The 26,073-nt window shown below is 36.4% G+C and overlaps 1 protein-coding gene across 7 annotated transcripts in view; it reads left to right on the top strand.

The window, feature by feature from the left end:
* Positions 1-1,094: 1,094 nt before the first annotated feature.
* Positions 1,095-26,073, top strand: part of nsd3 (nuclear receptor binding SET domain protein 3) — a 30,136-nt gene continuing 5,157 nt past the window's right edge. Inside the window, exons 1-22 of one of the 7 annotated variants that reach the window (XM_051120878.1) lie at positions 1,095-1,474; positions 2,661-3,706; positions 3,834-3,993; positions 6,035-6,189; positions 6,273-6,875; positions 9,771-9,873; positions 9,961-10,052; positions 11,026-11,071; positions 11,202-11,332; positions 11,535-11,660; positions 13,991-14,117; positions 14,254-14,451; positions 14,532-14,711; positions 17,229-17,378; positions 20,894-21,050; positions 21,459-21,661; positions 21,785-21,897; positions 24,137-24,406; positions 24,500-24,616; positions 24,700-24,841; positions 24,919-25,025; positions 25,247-25,451. In XM_051120878.1, coding sequence (XP_050976835.1) covers positions 2,708-3,706; positions 3,834-3,993; positions 6,035-6,189; positions 6,273-6,875; positions 9,771-9,873; positions 9,961-10,052; positions 11,026-11,071; positions 11,202-11,332; positions 11,535-11,660; positions 13,991-14,117; positions 14,254-14,451; positions 14,532-14,711; positions 17,229-17,378; positions 20,894-21,050; positions 21,459-21,661; positions 21,785-21,897; positions 24,137-24,406; positions 24,500-24,616; positions 24,700-24,841; positions 24,919-25,025; positions 25,247-25,451 — 4,384 coding nt within the window. In that variant the 5' untranslated portion in view covers positions 1,095-1,474; positions 2,661-2,707. Of the gene's footprint in view, positions 1,475-1,550; positions 1,779-1,814; positions 2,060-2,660; positions 3,707-3,833; positions 3,994-6,034; positions 6,190-6,272; positions 6,876-9,770; positions 9,874-9,960; positions 10,053-11,025; positions 11,072-11,201; positions 11,333-11,534; positions 11,661-13,990; positions 14,118-14,253; positions 14,452-14,531; positions 14,712-17,228; positions 17,379-20,893; positions 21,051-21,458; positions 21,662-21,784; positions 21,898-24,136; positions 24,407-24,499; positions 24,617-24,699; positions 24,842-24,918; positions 25,026-25,246; positions 25,452-26,073 lie in introns of those variants that run through there. The other 6 variants (XM_051120884.1, XM_051120881.1, XM_051120882.1 and 3 more) reach the window with 6 other exon arrangements.

The raw sequence follows: 26,073 nt of genomic DNA on the forward strand, positions 1-26,073 counted from the left end.
TAATGTATATGAAACCTCCATAATAATTGAACAAAAATGCACTGCATTTTTTTTTTTTTTTTTTGCAGAAAACAATTGCTGTAAAGTTACACTGGTATTGCTATTAATATTAATATTAATTAATATTTCTGTAGGTCTCGTTTAATAAAGCACATACATAAAGAGTATATTAATGTGGGGTGCAAATACAATTTTTGACAGTGTAATATAATGTATATATCTTTAATTCGATCTAGCTTTATCCAACTAAAATATTGTTTTTATTGTTAACATTTGTAAATAATATTGTTAATATTATTATTGTTCATATTTAATTGTACTAACATAATTAATCGCGATTAATCGCATCCAAAATAAAGGTTTTGTTTACCTAATTGTGTGTGTGTGTGTTTGTGTGTGTTGTGTTATACACACACACACACACACACACACACACACACACACACATGCATGTATAAGTTTAAGAAAAATAAGTTATGTTAATATAAAAATATACATGAATAATGAATATATATATTCATTATATATATATATATATATATATATATATATATATATAATCACACACACACATGCATGTATACATTTAAGAAAAATATGTTCAATTATGTTATGTTAAATTTCAAAATATATACTGTAAGTGTGTGTCTCTATATATACATTATAAATAAACACAGCACACATATTATGTAAACAAAAACTTTTATTTTTTTTTATCGTTTGACAGCACTAGATTTATTTATTTATTTATTCATTCATTCATTCATTCATTCACTCACTCATTTTTCTTTCTTTTTTTCCGTGGTCGAGGCAGTATTTGACTGTTTTTGGAAAACAACAATAATGACATTGTTTTTACATCACCAAGTTATATATTGTTAATTGCTATTATTATTCCAGGTTGTAGTAGCATTTGGAAAACACAATAATGACATTATTTTTTTATTTTATTTTTTACATTTGCAGGTGTTACATACATATTGTTTTATTTATTGAGTGTTTGTACATATATTCTCCCTAATACACTGCTCACATCTTATGCTTTATTGTCGAGCAATAATATTGTTGTAATTATGTTGTAATAAGAAAAACTACTCGTCCCAACGTGCCCCTCACATCATGCAGCACAGCCAATGGGGGAGATTTTATTTTGGCGCTGAGACACAGGCCTTAAGCAGAGGGGCTTTTGTTACAGCTAGAGGGAGGGAGACGGCTATAATAAAATATATGGGAGCCAAATTTCCCTGGGTCTGCAGGAGCATCCCGCAAAAAAAACGGGGCCTCTCCCGATTCCACAGCCACACGTCCTATCATGGGGATCGACATACGACTGATCTAGCCCCATTTTTCCCCAAACAACGGATTAGATGAAAAGAAACGTGGAGTCATAGGTCTTTGTGTTGATATATTTATGTTAACTGCAGCGGGAATCCAGTTTATTTGGTGTATTTGTTTAGAATGGAACACGCTGAAGGTACAGACGCTTTTATTCTACCGTTGTTTCGATGCTTCGTTTCATAATATCGCGTTGAATCCAAACAAGCGCTGCATGTATTTCTGTTTTTGATAACAATAAAGCAATGCTTTTCATCACACCTTTTCCTGATGGAAATGTAATCTGGCCAATTTGATTTAAAGGGGCACGGGCAGCCATGTTGGCATGTTCGCGTTCACTTCTTCAGTTTTTAAGCTTCCCCGCATGATGCGGTCTTCCAAGAAACATACAATTTCGAATCAAAATGTCTGTTTGGAAAATTCCCTGCTGATAGACCTTACAAGTACGTGTGTTGGTGTTTTCCCCATGTACACACATTAGCACATCCGCTAACGCCGCCTTTCATATAATGCAGCGACATTACACGGCTCCGCTTTACAAGGCTGTTGGAAAAACAGGATCTGGTTTGAACCACACAAGAGCTTAATTTTGTTTATTCGTAGCCCATATAGCATTTTCATCAAGTTGTGTTCATTTATACGTGAAAAAATGATTATATCGGGTCTGTTTTGTTATCCAGAAATGGCTAGCAGGCTAATTTTAGCCAGCTGCTGGCCATTGCAGGTTTGTTTCTTTGATATTAAACAATGTTTTAGTTTAGTTGGTTTAGAAACAGTCTTTCATTGTTCTGTGGCATTGATTGATGTGCTAAATCAAAGTCTTTAACGGCTCGTTTCAAATCTTTTCTTACTAGACAGACAAAACAAGCATAATAGACTAAATAAACACTGCTTTGATGCCAAATGTTTATTTTTTGACCAGCTATACTTGTAATTAAAGAGAGAGAAGCTCAAAATTCAAACGATTATTTAATTAAATAAAAACTGAGGTAAAGCATTGTTGTTAAATATAAGAAGGAGAGGGGAACATGGCATTTTAAGATGCTATCCAACTAGGCTGTGTAATTTCAATCTGGATTTTGGAGTTTCCTCTCAAGAATCAGGGAAAGTTGGCATAACTTGGAGTGGAGTAAACTTAATTTATCCCCTGGGACGGAGATTTGCAGTGTTGCAGAAGCGCTGCAAACCTCACAAACTCATTTGTGCGTAGTATTAGCCACACATCTGACTTGTTTTTTTATACAAATGAGGCTTCTTTGGCAGAGAAATTGTTATAAATTGTCATAAAATGACACATTTTGTCTATTTCTTTCTCAATATCTCAGCAGGCCCTGTAAGAAAAAGGGAAACTTAAGGATGCTGGAGCAGAACAATGGATTTCTCCTTCTCTTTCATGCAAGGGATCATGGGAAACACAATTCAGCAACCCCCTCAGCTTATTGACTCCGCTAACATCAGACAGGAGGATGTCTATGAAGCCATCAGTGACCCAGGAGATGATGGAGGACAACAAAACTTTGAGTCTCCTCTGGAGTCAGGCTTTCCTTACCCTGCTGAAGACCTCCAAGTCATTACAAACGGCTACCCGACAGGCGTAGGTACCTATGAGCAACAGGCCAAGTTTGCCTTGTACTCTCAATTCCCCAACGGCTCAGCTAATGGCTACGGCGCCATACGAAACTATGGGGATCACAGTTTGCTGCTTGGTGAAGGCACAGTATTGAGACCACCAGTGGTCCAGGAGAAGCCTCCAAGCCACATCTCACCTCCACCTCATCCCCATCACCACCACCAGCCTCATCATCCTCCTCACCATCACCACCACCATCAGCAACAGCAGCAGCAGCAACAACATCATTCACAAAACCCACCACTGTTACCTCACCACCATCACCCGCCTCCTGCGTCTCACCTAATGCCTCAAGTCTTGCCACCCCCTCCTCCATTGCTCTTGCCCTCTTCTCCACCCCTCCTGTCATCTCAAGACAGCGCCATCTCCAACCCCATTGCACAATCCACCAACACTCCCAAAAAGACCAGCTCCCCAGAGATCAAAATAAAGATCATTAAGACCTACCAGAATGGCAGGGAGCTGTTCGAGTCCTCACTGTGCGGGGATCTGCTGCAAGAGTTTCAAGCCGGCGAGGCTTCCAGAAGAAGACATGAGCAGAAGAAGGAAAAGAGGAAAAAGAGAAGCAGCAGACATGGCGCTGGTCAAGAGGAGGAGAGCCAGCAGCCATGCAAAGTTGTGGAGGAGCGACCAGGGGTGGTTCACAACTCCGCACAGCCCAACGAAGGTCACCTTGCATTCAGAGAAGAGCAACCTTCTTCAACCCTGAAAAGCCCCAAAGCAGAACTGAAGGAACAGAAAGTGAGTTTGATATTCTTGACATTTTTATAGCTTTTTAAAAAAAAAAAAATATTTCAGAAGATGTGGAGAAGTGTCAGAAGTTTTTGGTTGAACCATCTTGTGTTCTTTTTTTTTTTTTTTTTTTAAGGTGGAAAAGCACTTTCCTTCGGTCATCACTAGCACCGGTTCTTGTCAAGACTATGAGATTGGTGACTTGGTGTGGGCTAAGGTTGGGACGTATCCTTGGTGGCCGTGCATGGTGTCGTCAGACCCTCAGTCAAACGTTCATATACGTCTTAATAAAAGAGGTAATTCATCAACTACAAGAACTTATTTTATGGCTGGAATACACTAGACGACTCTTAAAATCAGAGCAACTTTTTAAAAGGAGAAGTTCACTTCCAGAACAAAAATTTACAGATAATTTAGTCACCACCCGTCATCCAAGTTATTCATGTCTTTCTTTCTTCAGTCGTAAAAAAATTGTTTTTTGAAGAAAACATTTCAGCAATGTTCTCCATATAGTGGACTTTTGTTGTGCCCTCTAGTTTGAACTTCCAAAATGCAGTTTCAGAGGGCTCTAAATGAGTGATCCCTGCCGAGGAACAAGGGTCTTATCTAACAAAATGTTATTTTTATTGATTTATAGTTAAGGTATGTTAAAAAACTCTCATCTCATTTTCTCCTCCAACTTCAAAATCATCCTACATCACTGTTTTATCTGTTTTTGTAAAGGGTGTTTGACCCTCCTTGCGGGGTTGGTACTTCTGCAACAATGTAGATTTTAAAGTTGGAGAGACAAAGCTGCGTTTAAACTGCATTTTTGAAGTTCAAACTTGCAGGCACCATTGAAGTCCACTATGTGGAGAAAATTCCTGAAATGTTTACATCAAAAAACATAATTTCTTTATGACTAAAGAAAGAAAGACATGAATATTTTAGATGACAAGGGGGTGAGTAAATTATCTATAAATTTTTGTTCTGGAAGTGAACCTATGCTTTAAAATGTGAGGTGTCACACACTTGTTGCCTTTGAACAAACTGGGCATCATACACTAAATGATTGAGGATCACAAAGGACCAGACTTTCAAATTGTTCCAAACACAGCAACTTCATACAGAAATGCATTGCTAGTAGTCTGCCATTTTGCTGTGCAAATGAAAACAGTGTGTTCTAAAAATCAGTTCAAAATATAAAACTTTTAGAACTTTAGAATCAGGAGTCTGATACGCATTGTCAACTTTTTTTTTTTTTTTGATTGCCTAATGGCTGGAACACACTACACGACTTTTAAAATCTGAACAGATTTTTAAAAAATTAGGCAGTATACACTTACCTACTTTGTAAATAGTGACAAAGGACAACTGGCTATCATACACTACATGACTGAGGATCATACACTACCAGACTTTAAAGTTATTCATAACTTCAGTAAACTCCAGCCTTGTTGCTAAGCAGTCTGTGTTCTAAAATCGAATGAAAAAATCATGTTCGATATCCTCCGACTGGATGGAATCAAAGTCTGAAGCTAAAAATTCTGAATTTGTGACCATCATACACTACGCGATTTTCTATTGAATCGGTCAACTCAAATCTGCAGACTGGCTTTGACTTTCAGCAACTAGCATTAACTTCTCCAGACTGTAAATTGGCGGAAAATCGGGGCAAAGATCGTGTGGTGTATTCCTGGATTTAGGCTATGTTTATACTAGTGCATTTTCATTTTAAAACACACACCTTTTGCTACAGTTATGCCTGTCGTTTGCACTGTTCCAGCATTTCTGACCCTTAAAAATGGAGACTTTTGAAAACGCTGCAGACCCCGTTTTAGTTTGAAAACTCCGGAGTTGCGTTTCAGTGTAAACGGACCAAAACGGAGACTTTTGAAAACAATGCTGTGGCTGCTCACATTCTGCGTATCCTTGACCACCATGTAAACAATAACATTATGCTCATTGTTGTACCCATAGATATGTATAGGTAGACTGCCCATTCGACTGCTCCAAGCACGTTTGCCATCTAAATAATAGAGCATCTACCTATACATATCTATGGTTGTACCTGCATGAATGGTCATGTGACATGCATTTTCGATTGTCTGAAACACAGTGAAAAAGCCAGTGTAGATGAGGATCGTTTTCCTTCAAAACGCCGCTTTAAAACGAAAACACTAGTGTAAACAGGGCCTAAAATCTGTAGGCTGGCTCTTATTTTCTCAATCTCTGCACTTATCCAGATTGCAAATCAGGGAGCAGTTTTGAAAAAAGTTGTGTATTCCAGCCTTTAGTTGGTAATTCTGCTGGCTTGCATCAATTTTTATTTCTAATAACCTCTATGGTTTCTCGTAGGTGTGAAAGAATACCATGTGCAGTTCTTTGGAAGTGTCCCTGAGAGGGCCTGGATCCATGAGAAGAGAACTGTGGTGTACAAGGGTGAAAGCCAGTTCGATGAGTTGCAAGCTGAAACACTGCGAAAAGCAACCAACCCAACTGAGAAACAAAAGGTATCTTGTTTCCCTTCAAATTTGGTGACCTTCTTTCTGTCTACACTTCTGGTTACTAATTCTGTGGTTTATTTGAATTAAAGTTGCTGAAGCCTCAGTCCCAGAAGGAGCGTGCCCAGTGGGAAGTGGGCGTGGGTCACGCAGAAGCTGCTCTGCAGATGACACGCGAAGAACGCAATGAGAACTACACCTTCATCTACATCGACAAGGAGCCCAGTGCTGCTGTTGCTCCTGCTGCTGCTCCTGCTCCTGCTCCTGCTGCCGAGACTGTGACCTCACCTAGGGCAACTGTTAAAAACCGCCCTGAACGCAAGCAGAGACGCTCTAAAGGCAGTGCTGGAGCGAAAGACGAGCCTATACCTCGTCGGCAGCAGCCACGGAGGCAGTGTAGCATCAATAGTAGCGGGGAAACATCATCTCCCAATCAGGGAGAGGATGATATGGACCGAGAGGAACCTGACAGTCCTGCAAAACCTGAACCCCGCCCAAAGGAACCCTCCCCACCTCCGGTCAGGACACCCTGGAAGACCGCCGCAGCCCGCAAACTCCTCCCGCTCTCCATTACTATGAAGAAACTCAACGTGGAGATCATCAAATGTGACTGGCAGCTCCCAAAGCAAAAGCTGGAGTTACCTAAGAAGATGGAGAGTGAGAAGAGGCCAAGTGAGCAGGTTCAGTCACCTGAGGTAAAGTTGAAAAAATGCTAGTGAGCATAAGGGATTGTGGTATTGTAAATAATTTAATGGCAGGATCGATCACTTTCTTTTTGTGAAGTAAGGTTAATCAAAGAGACTCTAAAACATCATTTCAAAAATGGATTTTAAAGGGTTCACCCAAAAATAAAAATCTGTCATTAATTACTCACCCTCACGTTGTTCCAAACCCGTAAGACCTTCATTCATCTTCGGAACTCAATTTAGGATATTTTTGATGAAATCTGAGAGCTTTCAGACCCTGCATAGACAGTAATGTAACTGACAAGTTTTAGGCTCAGAAAGGTAGTAAGGATATAAATAGTCCATATGACATCAGTGGTTCAACCTTAATTTTATGAAGCTATGAGAATACTTTTTGTGCGCAGAAACAAAAAAACAAAAATAACTAATTTGTTTAACAATTACTTCTCTTCCGTGCATTTGTTGTCTTCACGCACAAAAGTATTTTCGTAGCTTCATAAAATTACAGTTCAATGTCCCATGGACTATTTTGTTGATGTCTTTATTACCTTTCTGGGGTTTTTTTTGAACGTTTCAGTTGTTGCTCTTGGAGATGAACGAAGGTCTTACAGGTTTGGAATGACATGAGGTTGAGTAATTATTGACAGATTTTTTTATTTTGGGGTGAACTATCCCTTTAAATTTACTTAATTAAATTTGTATAAATTTACTACTGCTTAAATATTTATGTCAACGACGTGTACAGATGTGTTGTTAGTGGCAACATTCATTTTTGTTAATAAAAATAAGGCTGAATAAAAAAACTGAAATAATAGATGATGAGAAACTTGAACTTGGGAAAACTAGAAATTTACTAAATACTAAAATAAGTTGAATTACTAAAATTGTTAAAGTAAAATTAAAGACATTTAAGCACATGAAAAAGATATTATTGAGCAAGCCTGTAACCACCTAAATCAGTGATTTTAAAAAAGCATTTTTGGCTAATCCAGGTAATATACCATAGAAGTATTATGTTTTTTAAGTTTAAGACCGTTATAGCTCCAGCTGTGGTCCGATCTCCCCTAAACTTGCTTGTTTAGAATCACCTGTCACATGTGCTCAGCAGGTTTTGTGAAATTTTGAGTTTTCCTTTAGTCTTTATAGGATTTTGAGTAAATTTATACAGGCCCCTTTTCTAAACGACCCCGATACAGCCTCCCAAAGGGTAAATTTCAATTTTTTTTTTTTTTTTTTTTTTTTTGATAGATATTGGCCTAGAGAGTCCAGAGAATTGTACTGCTGTGTTTTTTTTCCCGGATTGAGGGAAAAACCTAGAACTATTTTGCAAAAGGTTTTTTTTTTTTTTTTTACATCTAAATCATTTTGTCACAGTGTGTCGTAGGGAGGGACACAGGAGACGTAGAAATAAATTTACATAGAATTTAATAAAGAAACACAAAGAAAACCAAACACACAGAAGCAGGCAAAACACACATATGAAACTTGTAACAAAGTAGACAGAACACTGAACTCATAGGAACAGGAACTTAAATACACTTGATAATTAATTACAGGTGGAGAAGTAATCAATTAACTAAACAACAACAGGAAAATGACCAAATAAAGAAAACAGGAACTAAGGCTGGGGGTAAAACACGGAACACAAAGTCCAGAATGCAGACACATTTAAAAAAGGTTTGACAGCAGTGGTACTAGAGACAGAGTTGTCCAGAATGAGGAGTTCTTTCCTATGATAATACGAAAATATCATGTGTGTGTGTGAAAAAACATGCAATATACAATCATTTACGCCCTTCAAAAATGCGATATCACCCCCAGTGGCTGATTCAAATTTCTCACAAACAGGCAAAACAGGAGTTTCATTCCGTTTTTTTCTGTGATCTCAGATCGAGCTCTTACATAATTGTTTTGCGTTGGGCGAAGATATCTCATTCTGTTCAGGAGTTACAGGCATTTTAGTAAAAGTGGCTCTGCCCCTTTCGAACATCTGGATGCTCCTTTGCAATGGTGACTTGAGTTTGTTGTTTGTTTGTTTGTTGTTGTTTTTTTTTTTTGATAATTATAGATATTCACTCTTCAGAGAATCCGCACTGGTTTGGTTCCGAAAAAAAAACCTAGGACTAATTCGACTAATTCGTTTTTCGGAAAGTCCTAAATGCGACTAGCGGTTTCAGAGTTATGAGCGATTTCGTACTTTTGATCGCTGTAGCGCCCCCGTCAGGCTGATTGGGTCAAGCCTTGGTGATGATGTTGGTGGTGTGAGTACTACCAGTCCATCCAAGTTTCACGTCTCTATGACTTAGGGTTTGGTCTGTGCGATCGGTTTTACGTGGAGATTGTTGATCCTTGGCCATTCTAGTAATTACTATAGGCTTTCAGTGCTACGTGCTTGAATCCCTAATGAAAATTTAAAAATGTAAAATATTAATAAAAGTACTACAGTGGTACTACTAAAATGACACTAAATGCTTTTTGCATCCCAGTGTTAAAAATGTAATAACTGTAAATGAGTGTATTTAGTATTATGTTGTTAATGTTTACAATATTAGCTAGTTTTCCTGTATGACTCATGTAAACCAGGGTATGCTAACTAGATAATAACTATGCTGCATAACAACTTGACTGTTAGGTAGAATTAATTTAACAAAAAATGCTGTGAAATGTTATTTATCCTATATATCCTCTATAATGCATTTAGTTTGGTTGAATTGTTGTAAATGTACATCTTAAGCTATTATAGCTTACTGCTTAAAGTTAATTACTAGCTCAGCTGCAGCTAGCTAACCTAAAATTAGGGCTCTGCGCTCCCTTCAAGCATGCTGCTTAAGAAATTGAACCTTTTCTGCCTGCCAGCTGTTGGTAGGGTTTTTTTTTCAATGTTTCTCAATCTATCCCACAAAGGGCTCCAGTGATAAGGCAGAAGCAGAGACATGTTCCAGCGAAGAAGAGCGAGCTGCATCTCCCTCAGCCTGGAGTGACCAGGAGAGTGCAGAGCAGTCCACAGGTATAGTTAAACTTCCTTTTGCAATGGTATTCAGATGTCTTTTGCAGTACCTAATATGTGAAAACCTCCGTGTCTGTGTGATATCAGAGAGAAAGCAGCAGCGCCGTTCTGTGCGAAGCCGTTCTGAGTCTGAGAAGAGTGTGGAACCAGTGCCAAAAAAGAAAGTGAAGAAAGAACAGGTAGAGCACATCAACAAACTAATAAACATACTGTTAAATCATTTAACAGTAATGAGTCCAACAAGACGTAGGCTCACTTTCTGGGCAGAATACACTAAGAATTAATTGAATCCGCTGCATTTATTTGCATTCACTGCTTGCATAATTTTAGCACCTGATTCGCTGAAGGAATTATCCAAATCATATTACTGTGTAAACCTGTTATTATATGATTGTGCAAAATGTTATTTGCACAGCAGTATTTTCCCATCTTAGGAGCCAGTTCTAAATGCTTATTTGTGAAGATTACAGCAGACTTATAGAGTCTGATATAACGTTCACACATTTCTGCCATGATAGAAAGAAACTTTTTACTTTCAAGCAAATTTCAGTTTATATATAACATGTGTTGTTAACAAAACACAATCTTCAATTTGCCAAACTTGCACAAACAGGTGCCATTAAGATGCAGATGAAGTTAAATGCCCCATAACACCAGGTTTTTGCACAGAAATGCCTATGTATATTTTACTTCATTAATACATTAGGGTTATTTTAGTTAACTAAAACCATAAAAACATTTCTGACTACATTAAATAAAATAAAATTTAACTTCGATATACAAGCCTTATATAAAAAAGCTTAAACATATTTTATTTCAGCTACTTGGCAAGCAAAAATTGTTTTAATTTAGTATAACGGTGCACTAAAATAACTAAAACTGAAATTAAAAAACATTAAAAACTGTATAGACACATTACAATAAATAAAAATGACAAACATAACAAAATTAAAAATTAACTAAATGTAAAATGAAACCAAAAAAAAAGCTAATTCAATATAGTAAACACTATAATAGTATCTCAGAGATACTAAAATAACACTGTAATACATGTAGTCTGTATTTAAAGTGAGTCACGCAATGTCTTAAGTTATCCAAAGGTGTCAAATGTTAAAGATAAAACTGATAAAATTGCCCTTTTTTTTCCCACAGGCTGAAGCAGCACCTCAAATGGATTTTAAAACAGGGTCGCAAAAAGGTGCTTGACACTGCTAGATGAATTTTACATTTATTTAAATTACATTACAGTTATATTTTGAATCATTAATAAGCCCTTAAATTATTTTATAAATCAGTGTATCCCTATTAATGCTACTTGAATCCTGTAGGTGCCAGTGAGATCTCAGACTCATGTAAACCACTGAAGAAACGCAGCAGAGCGTCTACTGATGTTGAGATGGCCAGCTCACTGTACAGAGACACTTCTGACTCTGACTCCAGAGGCCTCAATGATCCACAGGTCAGACTACACTCAGTAAAATCCAATCGCACACTCAGTAAAAACAGAATTTGTTGATTGACACCCCAGCGATACAGTCTTTGTTGGGTTACACAGTTGTTATGACAGAATTATTTGAAATATTGATCAGGTTTTGTAGCCAAATGACAAATAGACTCTGCATGTAAAGTCAAGTTTTTGCATTCATTTGCTTCCCTTGCAGACTGGATTCGGGAAGCGTTCGGACAGTCCTGCTACAGTGGATGCTGATGGATCTGATGCTCAGTCTGTGGACTCCAGCCTGTCCCGTCAAGGAGGAAGTTCCTCAAAAAAGGACACAGTCTGTCATGTAAGCTCTACAAACACTGTTTTTATATCACATTATATATAGTAAGGCTGGGCTCACGTTAAAAGTTTTGCCATGATTTTATTTTTTAGAAATCGAGGAATCACTATTTTGAATAGAAATATTACCAAATGTTAGAAAAACCCATGTGTCCATGTTTACATAGAAAAAAACAATGGAAAACACAATTCAGCTACTACTGATATTTCTGATATCTGTTTGCATCATGGTGACAGACTGAAATATGCTGTTTATTGTTTTTGCAGATTTGTAGTTAATAATTGTCTACTGGTGTTATACCATATAATTACCTTGAGTTTTGAGTTTTTTTGTTTTTTTTTTTGTAGACAAGTGAGACAAGTTTGTACAAGATATAGTATAGATGTAGTGGTACACTTGGAATAGAATTTTCTTTAACCAGAAGGTTAATAAAGAAAAAGTTACTTAAATCAGGTTATAGTTACATTTTCAAGTTGACTAGTTAAAAATCGCAAAAAATCGAGAACTGGTCAAACATTCTGAAAAAATCGAGATTTTAATTTTTTGCCATATCGGACAGCCCAAATGTAGTGGCATTAGATACACTACCTTTCAAAAGTTTTGATTTAAAAAAAAAAATGCAGTAAAAACAGTAATATTGTGAAATATTTACAATAATAATTTATTATAATAATTTAAAACAACTATTTGAATATATTTTAAAAAGTATTTTATTCCTTGGCTGTAGGGTTGTGACGATGAGGAAATTTCCCCACCGGTTAATCGACATGTGACAACACCGGTAATACCGGTATCACCGTGGGGGTGGGGGTTTCCTCTTTTCCTCTTTTTTTCTGCGTTTAAATAGCTTATAAATGCGTGCGTATTATACTTTCACTTTCAGTTTTGCGGGAATTGGCAATTCGGCGTCAATTGTTTGAATGGACGACAACGAAAGTACAAAAAAAAAAAATCACTGATATTAAACAGAACTTTTATTAACATAACGAAAAAAAACAACGCCATTCTCTTTCTGTAAATTCGACTCCTCTCGTTCTCCTCACGTGATAAATGAAATATGACGCAATGTAGCCATGTTCAGTTTTTAATTATAGTGCATGCTCTCGTCTTAAGTAAATTATTTAGAATTATATTTTCCATTTAATTCAAATAAATATTTAATAAAAAAAACAAATACTTAAAAAAAAAAAAAAAAAAAAAAAAAAAAATGTGGGGACGGTGTCACGGTGGAAAAGTGATGTCACCGGTGTTGCGTCTTAAAACCGGTAACACCGTCAACACCGTCTATCGTGGCAAGCCTACTTGGCTGGCAAAGCTCAATTTTCCACAACCATTACTTCAGTCAGCTTATTCGATGCTCAAGTAGCATTTTTCTTATAATTATCAGTGGTTAAAACACATGTTGATTAATATTTTTGTGAAAACCATGATTTTTTTTTTATTTATTTTTTTTGACAAGATTTTTGACAAATAGAAAGTTCAGAAGAACAGCATTTATAATCAGGGGTGCACATACGTTTTTTTTTAGAGTACCTCATTAGAGTACCTGGAGATTTGGTTTGGTCCTCGCACTACACATACTAAATATAACCTTTAAAAAAATAAATTAATAATAGTGGTGATAATATAATTTGACTTTATTTATTTATTTTTTAAATAAAATGAACAAAATAAAGTGTGGTAATACAATTATGTTTAAAAATAAAAAGGGAGTATTAAATAAAAATAAAATTATTTTATACTAAACTTAAAAAATAGAATGATAATATTTACTTTTTGTATGAATTTTTATAATTTTCAAACTTTAATTAGCAAGCTTTTATTTTGGTGGGTTGCCGGCAAGTAAATATACGCACTCCTACTGGGTTTAGCACTTCCAACTGAAGAGCATCAGTGAATGAAATGTCACATTTTTGCATTGTGCTTTGAAAACGGCAGCGAATAGCCTAGAATTATGCTTTCAGTTAGAATAGAAATCTTATACAGTATTACAGTATGTCAATCTAAAATGGTAATGTGCATTAACAGCTGTCAACCATGTCGGTATACAAATGTGCACTCTGAACTTATTTACACACTGCATTTTGGTCGTCCATGTGGACCTGTGGTCCACTTTTGTGCACCCCTGTTTATAATAGAATTATATTTAATACAGTGTAAAAGTCTATACTGTCTCTGAGAAGTGTATTGTGTCCTTGCTGAATAAAAGTATTATTTTTGAGGTTGCTGCACATCCGCATTCACAGAAATGTAAAATAGTCATTCAGATTTTGTCTGCCTCTTTAAGGTTATAATAACAATCTGTTGTTGTGGTTCTTCCGTAAATCTCTTAGGTCTGTGAAACATTCGGGGATTCTTTGGTGAGCTGTGAGGGAGACTGTAACAGGCTGTTTCATCCTGAGTGTATAGGATCTAACAGTGGAACAGAGGGAGAACTTCTTTGTCAGGAGTGTAAGACAGGTGAGCATTATTACATCCTATTGGTCCCAAGTGGTTAGGCATAATTATACTTCTGGACCTGAACTTTGAACTTTTTGAGTTGTATTTTTTCAGTTCCTGTTAAGTCTAATCTGTTTGCCGCCATCACTTTCTCCAGGTTCCCACTCTTGTTTCTCCTGCAAAGTTGCGGAGGGTGATGTGAAGCGGTGCTCAGTGAATGGCTGTGGCCGCTATTACCACGAAACCTGTGCCCGCAAGCATACTGGCACCACCACCGACAATAGAGGCCTCCGCTGCCCTCAGCACAGCTGTGCCACATGCTGTCTCGACAGAGACCTTCACAAAGCTAGCAAAGGTACATATATAAAATACTCACGGTTTCGTTATATTTTACAAAAGCTGTTTCTATAGAAGTTTCCTTTTTTCTACATTTAGGCCGTATGATGCGATGTATCCGCTGTCCGGTGGCGTATCACACAGGAGACGGCTGTGTGGCGGCTGGCAGTGTGTTGATAACACCCCACATCATCATATGTAGCAACCACTCCAGTTCCAGGAAGAACGGACACTTTTCCTCACCTGTAAACGTAGGCTGGTGTTTCATCTGCGCTCGAGGTACGTTTGTCCTTACAGTCTTTATACTTTGCATTATATGATTAGAATTGAATATTCAGCATATCTCATACTCCAAATGGCATTTGAACGGGTTCTTGTCGAAATTTCAAGTGGTCACTAGTGCAGTTAGTGAATGTAACACTGTCTTACAATCTTCACACCACATCAGTATTTTAATGTTCTCTGGTGTCATCCTTTGCAATGTTCAGTGTTTAAGAGAAGGACACTATTGAATGTGACTTTTGACCTTTTTTCTTGTCACCTAATCCTTTACTTTAAGATGTACTGTGTGTTCGTGATCCATCAGATCATGTTTGTTTCCTACTAATTAGTAACATTTTAATTGTCTGTGATTCTTCTGGGGAAGGACTGAGACTGAATTTAAGGAGAAGTCCACTTCCAGAACAACAGTTTACTAATAATGTACTCACCCCCTTGTCATCCAAGATGTTTATGTCTTTCTTTCTTCAGTCACAAAGAAATTGTTTTTTGAGGAAAACATTTTAGTGTTTTTCTCCATACAATGGACTGATATGGTGCCCCGATTTTCAACTTGCAAAATTCAGTTTAAATGCGGCTTCAAACAATCCCAGATGTGGTTGTAGACAATCCCAGCCGAAAAAGAATGGACTTATCTAGCAAAACGATTGGTTATTTTAATACAGTTTATATACTTTTTAATGCCAAACGCTTGTCTTGTCTTACTCTGCTTGAACTGTTTTTGTTCCTGTTCATGACAGTTAGGGTATATCGAAAAGCTCCCATCTCATGTTCTCCCTCAACTTCGAAATCACCCTCTATCACGGTTTTACCTTTTTTGTTAAGGGTGTTTGATCTTCTTTGCATGTTCACGTTGCAAAGACTGTGTCAGTACTTTTGCAGCAATGTAGGATGATTTTGAAATGATTTTTGAAGTTGAGGGAGAAAATACGATTGGAGTTTTTCGACATACCCTAACTGTCTTGAGGCAGAATACACAGAGTTCAGGGAGAGAAAGGCAGGACGAGCGTTTGAGATTAACGTTTTTTTAATTGTATTTTTTAAATGAAAATAGCCGATCGTTTTGCTAGATGAGACCCTTCTTCCTTGGCTGGGATTGTTTGCAACCCCATTGGGATCGTTTGAAGCCGATTTGGAAGTTCAAAATCAGGGCACCATATCAGTCCATTATATGGAGAAAAATGCAGAAATGTTTTCCTCAAAAAACATAATTTCTTTACCACTGAAGAAAGAAAGAGACGTGAACATCTTGGATGACAAGGGGGTGAGTACTTTATATGTGAATGTTTGTTTTGGAAGTGGACTTCTCCTTTAAAGATTTAATTTCATTTTAACTTTTAAAATGTCAAAAATTGGCAGTAATTTAAGACATTCCATTGAGCAATTAATGAACACTAAATTTGTTTTTGTAAATGGTAAAATGATAAAAATCTGTCCATTTTAGAGTTTTATGCCAGAGTTATCGTTTTTAGTATTTTTAGAGATTACGGTCTTCATAATTAACTGATTCATTAGTGTAAGATATTGTTCAAGTAAAATTAGACATTAAATATTTAACACAGATAATTAAATTTAATTAGACCTAAACAAAATAACTTTCATATTTTCATACGTAAATGGGCACTGATTTTTTGATAGCGTTTTGTTGCACATGTAAACCCACTCAGTGTTGGTTTCGTACTGCCAAATGTTTTGTTTAGAATGCAAAAATGAATATCATTGATTGCATCTTTACATTTTAGAATTATCAGATGCCTTCCCACTTCTGTAGAAAAGCTATTTCACCCTCTAATTTCTGAAGGAACTAACTGATAACGATAAACTGAATTTTGGTCATTTCTTTAACCATCTTTGTTGTCTGCAGTAATTTGGATAGTTTGTGTTGGTGTGGGAGCAGTTACATGTTACTTGATCTTTAAAACCAATATTTGTCTATACAATCTTTGTCTTTAAAGAAGTAAAATCTTTCATTTACTCATTATCATGTTGTTCCAAACCCATATGATGTATTTCTTCCTCTGAAACACAAAACACCAATTTTTTTTTTAAATTCCACGCAGTTAATGAGGACTGCAGTTTTCAAGGTTAAATAAGGATGTAAAGGCACAAAAAATATATCATAAAATAACATATCATAAAAATGACTTTGTACCCAATATTTAAAATCTGGTGAAACCATATGATAGTTTGTGTGTGAAACAAACTAAAATTTAAGTCTTTATTGATTGTTAGGTTTGGATCAACATGAGAGTGAATAAATAGCTTGATTTACGTATTTGAATGAACTATTCATTTAACATTTGGCTACTATTAAAAGCAGAAAAAACAGAGAATCAAATGACACAATTGTCAAAAAGCAAATCCCTAAAGCTCCCACTCCAACACTGCAGTATTCCTTTTTTGTGTTCTCTTTTCAGGACTACTTATTTAATCACGTGTCATTTTTTTCCTGATGTGTGTTTTCTGGAATCATGGGTAGTTTCATTACTCATGACTTTTCCTGTTTGTCTCGTGTAGGGCTTTTAGTGCACGACCATACTGACACCATATTAAGTTCATATACCTTTAAGTCGCACTACCTTCTGACTGAGTCAAATCGTGCTGAGTTGATGAAATTACCTATGATTCCTTCTTCTTCGTCAGCTACCAAAAAGAATATTGGGAAAGGTAAAATCATGTTTTCTTGGTTTATGTAGTTTGCCATCTGTATGCTTTCACAGCTGTCTTATTGCTACTTTTTGTTTATTTGTTTCTTTTTGGGGTTATTGCTCGTAATTTTACACCCTCACGCTGCTTCTAATAGTGGGCTTGAAATAACACACGGCAACAAATAGCTCAAATTTTTAGTTCTTGAGTTTAAAATCAGATATCAGCATTTTAAATTAGCTTGGGATATTGTGTAGAAAAATAAAATAAAAGTTGGCATATTACTCAAATCTTTGTGTGCCTGTAACCAATTCCAGAGAATTTAATTAGGCTACGATATATTACGTAACTTGTTATTCTGAGTCCGTAACACGCTTTGGCTTAGCATTAATTGCTTGGATTGTTTCTAAATTACTTTGTCCCGTTTCTCTGTTTGCTTGAGCACAATTATACCCTACCACCCCCCAAACATGAACATATTTTGGATGGCAATTTTAATAGAGCAAACAGCAGGGTCCCGGAAGTAAAAATCCCATTCATTTTGTCCATAGAGAATTTATTTTTGTATTTTTTAAAGATAAGTTGTACAGCTCTAATGTATGAAAACCCTTTTACTGTCATAGAATGTAGATTGAAAAAGGTAATTGCAACTTTTCAGAATTCTGACTTTTTTCCTTGCATTTCTGAGAAAAAAAAAAGTCAGTATTGCAAGATATAAACACAGAATTTTTTTTAGTTTACATCTCGATATAAACACAGAATTTTTTTTTTTCTCAGTTTACATCTCACAGTTCTGAGATTTTGAATTTTTTATATCTCACAATTCTGACACTTTTCTCAGAATTCTGAGTTTACATCTAGCAAATTCTTACATTTTTCTCAGAATTCTGAGTTTACGTCTCACAGTTCTGAGATTTTTCTCGGAAGTCTGTGTTTATATCTCACAATTTTGACACTTTTCTCCAGAATTCTGAGTTTACATCTTGCAATTCTGACATTTTTCTCAGAATTCTGAGTTTATATCTAGCAAATTCTTAAATGTTTCTCAGAATTCTGAGTTTACATCTCGCAATTCCGAGTTTTGTCTCGGAAGTCTCAGTTTATATCTCACAATTCTGACTTTTTTCTCCAGAATTCTGAGTTTACATCTCACAAATTTGTACATTTTTCTTAGAACTGAATTTACATCTCACATTTCTTACATTTTTCTCAGAATTCTGAGTTTGCGTTTTGCAATTCCAATATTTTTCTTAGAATTCCGAGTTTACATCTCACAATTCCGACTTTTTACTCTGAATTCTGAGTCTATATATCTTGCAATTATGCCTTTTTTCCTTGGAATTCTGAGCTTACATTTAGCAAATTCTTACTTTTTTTTTTTTTTTTTTTTTTTTTTTTTTTTTGAAAAATGAGTTTATATCTCGCAATTCCGACCTTTTTTTTTCCCTCGGAATTCTGAGTTTGCATCTGGCAATTACATTTTTTTTCTCAGAATTGAATTTACATCCTGCATTTCTGACATTTTTCTCAGAATTCTGAGTTTACATCTTGCGTTTCCGACATTTTACTCTGAATTCTAAGTTTACATCTTGCAATTCAGATTTTTTACTCTGAATTCTGAGTTTACATTTAGCAAATTCGTACATTTTTCTCAAAATTAGGTTTACATCTCGTAATTCTGACATTTTTATCTGAATTTTGATTTACATCTTGCAATTCTTACATTTGTCTCAGAATTGAGTTTACATCTTGCAGTTCTGACCTTTTTCTCAAAAGTTTACATCTCAAAATTGTTTGTTTTATTTCCATGACAGAATAAAAATAAAAAAGGTCATTTTTATTCTGTGCTGTCCTTTTTATTTCACAATTTTGACTTCAGAATTGTAAGAAGTTGAAATTACCTTTTTTTTTTATTCTGTAGAAAAACTAGGGTTTTTTTTTGCAGATGATAAGTGTTTGTTAAAGTTTCAGATTTAATTTTGGCCTAAGTTTTATATTGTACCTTTTTATATTTTATTTATGCAGTAAGTGATTATTCTTGGTGAGTAGTTCATTCCCTCATAGATTAAATGCTAAAAGATTATAATGTGTAATGAAATCTTTATTTAAAGGAGAAGTCCACTTCCAGAACAACAATTTACAAATAATTTACGCACCCCCTTGTCATCCAAGATGCACATGTCTTTCTCTCTTCAGTCGTAAAGAAATTATGCTTTTTGAGGAAAGCATTTCAGGATTTTTCTCCATATAATGGACTTCATTGGTGCCCCGATTTTGAACTTCAAAAATGCAGTTTAAAATGCAGCTTCAAAGGGCTCTAAACAATCCCAGCCAAGGAAGAAGGATTAGTTCATTTTGCTGAACAAGACTCAAAGGTCTGAGTTGGTAAAATGATCCGAACTTCCCATAACTACTACGAATCACGTGTAAGTTCATCATCTGTGTACTGAGTATGGCGAAAAACTCCATCTTATTTTCTCCTTTTAAACAGCATTTACAAACTTACTTGCACTTTCTTAGTCTTCGCGTGTTTGCTTTGTAAACACTGGGTCTGTAGTTCCGCCTACGTTCCGCAGGACCTTTCGACGTGATTCAATAGCACGTAGCGTCGTGAACGCGCATCCCAGAGCCTGTGCTACACAAGCTTTTGTTCTTAAAACATATAAAAAATTGTATTTTCTGAAATAAAAAAAAAAAGACAGATCGTTTCGCTAGATGAGACCCTGGGTTTGTTTTAGAGCCCTTTGAAGCTGCATTTAAACTACATTTTGAAAGTTCAAAATTGGGGCACCAATGAAGTCCATTATATGAAGAAAAATCCTGAAATGCTTTCCTCAAAAACCATAATTTCTTAACGACTGAGGACAGAAAGACACAAACATCTTGGATGACAAGAGGGTGAGTAACTTATTTGTAAATAGTTGTTCTGGAAGTGGACTTCTCCTTTAAGAATTTCTTTGAATCCCTGTGGAGAAAATGAATCGGTGGGAAAAAAAAAAGCTTTCAGAAGAAAGGTGAATGAAAAAAACGGGCACTCACTGCTGTGCTCCGTCTTTTATTGTCCATTAGTGCTTATTAGCCATATTTCTCTTGTCAGTCAAACCAAGCTTTTTAAGTGACACCATCCAAAATACTTGCTCCGTGTCTGCTAGTGTACTGCAGGTGATGTTAATGCGGACAATCAGTCAGTGTGCATCACTGCATGTTTCCCATAGTGCCCCCCCTCTGATCATTCACTATTGGCTGCTTATTAAATCACCCGGCACAAACAAAGCACATTAACATAATGCTGAAAGGTGTTAGTCATCAAACCATGTCTTTGAGCATGTCAAACCGAACTTAAAATTGACATTTAGAATCTAGACATATATATTGAAGCATTTCAGAGGCATATATCAATCTCTGTCTGATTCTGACATGCTCATGGATGAGGTTTGTGGAATACCGCCTTAATGGGAATGGACAAGCATGTGGTGATAGTGTGGGCCTGTGTATTCGATTGTGTGTTTATGTGCGTGTGTGTGCTTGTCAAAAAGGAGGAAGACTGTTGTGTTGCGAGGCCTGTCCTGCCTCGTTCCACCCCGAGTGCTTGAACATGGAGATGCCGGAGGGGACGTGGCTGTGTGGGGAATGCAGAGCGGGCAAGAAGCCCCACTATAAGCAGATCGTCTGGGTCAAGCTGGGCAACTACAGGTACGTTTGTTGAGCTAAGTCTCTTAGTCTCCTATTTTTACAGTTTAATGCTGCTCAGACGTGGCATGAATGCATTTACACAAATTACAGCTGTATAATTTGATACTTGGGACTGAGCAGGCATAATTTAGTCTGGCTTTTATGGGGCATCACATCTTTACACTGCATTTCAGCAGGCACAGAGCAGCTTTAACTTTGTCACGGCTGTGATGTTGCTATTGATTTTTGCTATTGCTAGTACAGCAAACAGGACGTTCTCATTCTGTTAAGCATTTGATTGGACAAACATTTGGAAACAGTCTTGAATCATCAGTAGTTTTGGTTAGTTTTCCTACAAGATGACTAAAGTTGAACTGTCTGACCAACGAATAAGTGATAAGCCTAATGTTGATGTTGAACCATGTGTAGGTGGTGGCCAGCTGAGATATGCAACCCTCGCCTGGTTCCCTCCAACATCCAGAGCCTGAAGCATGACGTTGGTGACTTTCCAGTCTTTTTCTTTGGCTCCCATGACTATTACTGGATCAACCAGGGGAGAGTTTTCCCATATGTTGAGAGTGATAAGAACTTTGCAGAGGGACAAGTTGGCATCAATAAGACATTTAAAAAAGGTAAGATACCAGACCAATCCAGTGGAGTTTCATTTGTTTTGTTACATTAATTAGTCATATGTTTAATGTAAGAATCATGTCCCCAATAAAGGTCAAGCTAAATTTATATTTTTGTGTCTAAAGCACTTGAGGAGGCAGCAAAAAGGTTCCAGGAGCTAAAAGCACAGCGAGAAACAAAGGAAGCCCTCGAACAGGAACGCAACTCTCGCAGACCCCCACCATACAAACTTATCAAGGTACAGGATGTAGTTCAAATCCTCTATTCAAATATTTGATTTCTCTGCTGTCATAGGGTACCATATACTGGTTGAAATTTGTCAAACGGTAGAGATTTTGGACAATCATCTCTATCGCAGTTACACACTCATATGACATTGCTGTGCTACGTGGTCACGAAAATATGCTTGTACATATTTTTAAACCGCAACATTTAAAAACAAGCGATTTTTAAGCTGTTAAAACGCAATTAGCAGCGAAAGAGAATTCATTTCACTACGTGCACATGGTGTCCGAATGCTGTCAGGGAGGCACGCGCACGTGAAGATGATGCTTATAGAGCACGGGAGTATTAAACCAAGTTATTTTTGTTGCATTATAGGCTTCAGCGGTTAAATACACACAACTGTATGTGTCAGTATGCCCGTCTTTGCAAGTATCCTCATAAACACCGTAGTGTAGGTCTTAAGTGAAAGCAAACAGCTGAGAAAGAAAACACGCGTGTAATAGTATATTGGATCTGGGCAGCTCCTAAAGTGACAGCAGTCTAATATTACTGCTGTCTGTCGTTCATGTTAATCAAACAACAAAAGAGAGACAATCTCTCAGTGCTTTTGACTAAATCACTATTGTAACTTTAATAAGAAGAAATATTTATTTAATTTGCACAGTGAAGAATATGCAGTGTTTTTGTACATTTTATTACTTTATAGAGTGTAGCATTTCTTATGTTTTACTGTAGTTTTTTTGTCTTGTTGCTTGTAATTAGTTTCTTAAACCCTAATCGCACAGGATTAGTATTACCTGGTGACCTCTAGTGATTTGTAATAATTGCGGAGATTGTCTGTGATCTTAATCCCGTGTGAATCGTCCATGTCTGTCATTTGTTAAGTAAAAATTTCCCCACAAATGACCTACCATATTTCGCCTGTCATAATATTAGTCCTGTGCGAATCAGGATCTCTGTGATTTGGCCAGCATTTTGTGGGTCATATCATTTTTTTTTTTTTAAAGATTTTTGTTTACTGTGCGCCTTTTTATCCATCTTTCGCAAAGAATGGAGGCTGCGTTGGAGTGTGATTGTTTGAAGTATTTTGAGTGCTATACACCATACAACTGTACAATTTGCAGAAAGAGAATGCCAGAATTTCCAGTTTAACATGGAATGTCACAGAATTTGTATTATATACACACAAAAATGTAAAAGTATTCACGGCAACCTATCAAAATAAAAGTTTGGTTTAATGTGAAGACATTGTGGCAGGAATAAATTGATTGTTCAGCAGAATGTACATAATACTACTAAAATTATTAAAACCTTATTTTTAAGGAATAATCATATGTTTCTTAAATGTTTTAATTGTTATAGTAAATTCCATTTATTTGCCAAAAAAATAAAACTTGTTAATTAAATTAAATTAAATTAAATTAAATTTTATAAATGCAAATACACAACAATAAACATTTCACAAGTCTATTGTACAAATAAACTAAACTTGTTTTTATGCATTCAAATAAACAGACTAGACTAGAATGCTAGGACACAGAATTTGGTAACAATGAAACATAAAGTGGGCAAAACTAAAACATTTCATAGGGCCCTAAACAAGTAATTTTTATTAAACTTTTAATAAACTGATGTTAAATTGTTTAAGTTTCATGATTTTAATTAATTAGACATGCTTTTTGATTAATACATTTTGAATTTAATCATTAAAAAGTAATCCAGAAAATTGTAGTGGAAAAAATTGAATTTTGGGAAAAATAAAAAAGGATTTCATAGGGCCCTAGGTATGTTATGTTTATATATTAAACACATTTATATGTATTATAAATTCTTTGAATATAAATATGTAAATATTTTCAAAATGTATACTTTATGTGTGTGTCTATATACATAATTTAGACACTGTCTGTGTACATAATAAATATACACAGTACACACACACACACACACACACACACACATATATATATATATATATATATATATATATATATATATATATATATATATATATATATATATATACATATAAGCAAAAACTTATATTTTGGATGTGATTAATCGTGATTAATCGTTTGAACAGCACTAATCTTGATATAAGATTTTGGTCATATTGCCCACCCCTAGTACCACAACACAGCCCATTCTTACCTTTCTTGTTAATCTCTCTACAGTGCAACATTGCAAAGAAAAATTATTTCATATTGAAACAAACTAAAACTCTATATTCTTGCCCATGTTTTTCACCTCAGTCCAATAAGCCAGTTGGGAAGGTGCAGGTGCACGTCGCCGACCTCTCAGAGATCCCCCGCTGCAACTGCAAACCCACAGATGAGCGTCCATGCAGCCAGGACTCTCAGTGTCTGAACCGCATGCTGCAGTACGAGTGCCACCCACAGGTCTGTCCCGCAGGTGACCGCTGCCACAACCAGTGCTTCTCCAAACGCCTCTACCCTGACACTGAGGTCATTAAGACCACCGGCCGAGGATGGGGCCTAAAAACCAAGCAGGACCTCAAAAAGGTGAGAGTAAATAGCATCATGTCCAATTGTATTCATTGTATTGCATTAAATGTTTCTTTTACTGATTTAGTGAAATTGTTTGATGGTGTTTAGGGTGATTTTGTCATGGAGTACGTTGGAGAACTGATCGACTCCGAGGAGTGCAAGCAACGAATAAGACATGCCAATGAGAACCATGTGACCAACTTTTACATGCTGACCCTCACAAAGGTACCGCTGTTGCATGTGTGTCACATTATAATGATTATAATCATTTTCAGCTGTGTTAAAGTCAACCCTCCTGTGTTTCTCAGGACCGTGTGATTGATGCTGGACCCAAAGGGAACTTGTCACGCTTTATGAACCACAGCTGCAGTCCCAACTGTGAGACTCAGAAGTGGACCGTGAACGGAGATGTGCGGATAGGGCTGTTCACCTTGTGTGATATCGCTGCTGGTAAGAACATTTTGCATTATCTTTGCATTTGCATTTTCTTGTTTAGACACTAATTGAGATAATCATGTTTTGTTCAGACACGGAGTTGACCTTTAATTACAACCTGGACTGTCTGGGTAATGGAAGAACATCATGCCACTGTGGGTCCGAGAACTGCAGTGGTTTTCTTGGAGTCAAGCCCAAGGTAAAGCCTAATTGAATTAGACAGGAGCACATGATGTGCTTACCCACGATTTTCTGTTGCACCATTGACAATTCTTTGGAGTTTCCAATAGCTGAGTGTACTTATGCTTTATTAAACACTAGGTTGTTTTTTGTTCTCTCTTGGTTCCTTGTACTTTTATTAGCATTTTATATCATTATCATGTTAATCTCTTGTCTTAAACCTTGTTTTTTGTCCTGCAGAGTGCAGTCGTTATGGAGAGAGAAGAGAAGGTGCGCAATGCTAAGCTCAAGCCCAAGAAGCGCAAGCTGAAGACTGAGAGCAAACAGACCCATGAGTATTACTGCTACTGCTGTGGGGAGGGAGGAGAGCTGGTCATGTGTGACAAAAAGGATTGTCCAAAAGCTTACCATCTCCTCTGCCTCAACCTGACCAAACCTCCATACGGTACGTGCGCTCTGTCACTCCAGCTCTTCTAGTTGGCTGTGGGAAGTTCATAGTAGTGCTGTCACATATTCTGGATGGACTCTTGTTGCATGTTGCTTGATAGGGATTTAGATTTCCATAGCATTATCGTCTAAAATCTAGATCATTGGTTCTCAACTAGAGGGACGAGACCTGCTATGGGGCCCTAGTAAGCCTTAAAGTCCCCATTAAATCAAAATTGTATTGTATGCGTGAATTGGTGCAGACCACAAAATGTATCAGATCTATTTGAGTTCTACACGAATGCCATATTTTTTAGTGATATGGATGAGATTGTGGCTGTAATACGATGCAAATGCGGATTTACCGAGCTCAACGGCTTTGGCCCAAGCTGTGATATAAACTGAACGCTATTGGCTATTCAAAAAAGGGGGCGGGACAAGCGGTCTGTTTTCCTGTTTTGGTTGAAATTACGTCGACACTTAAAATGACGCTATGTGTTTCAAAGCACTTCAATTTAAAGTTTCATTTTTACTAAAATTTTTATTTGACTAAATTAGCTACTAAATTAGTTTGTAAAATTAACAATGTTAAAAAAAAAATGTTAATACCAATACGCTGATAACACCGTGTCTACACTAAA

The sequence above is a fragment of the Labeo rohita genome, chromosome 10 (genome assembly GCF_022985175.1).
Source record: "Labeo rohita strain BAU-BD-2019 chromosome 10, IGBB_LRoh.1.0, whole genome shotgun sequence".
Lineage (NCBI taxonomy): Eukaryota > Metazoa > Chordata > Actinopteri > Cypriniformes > Cyprinidae > Labeo > Labeo rohita.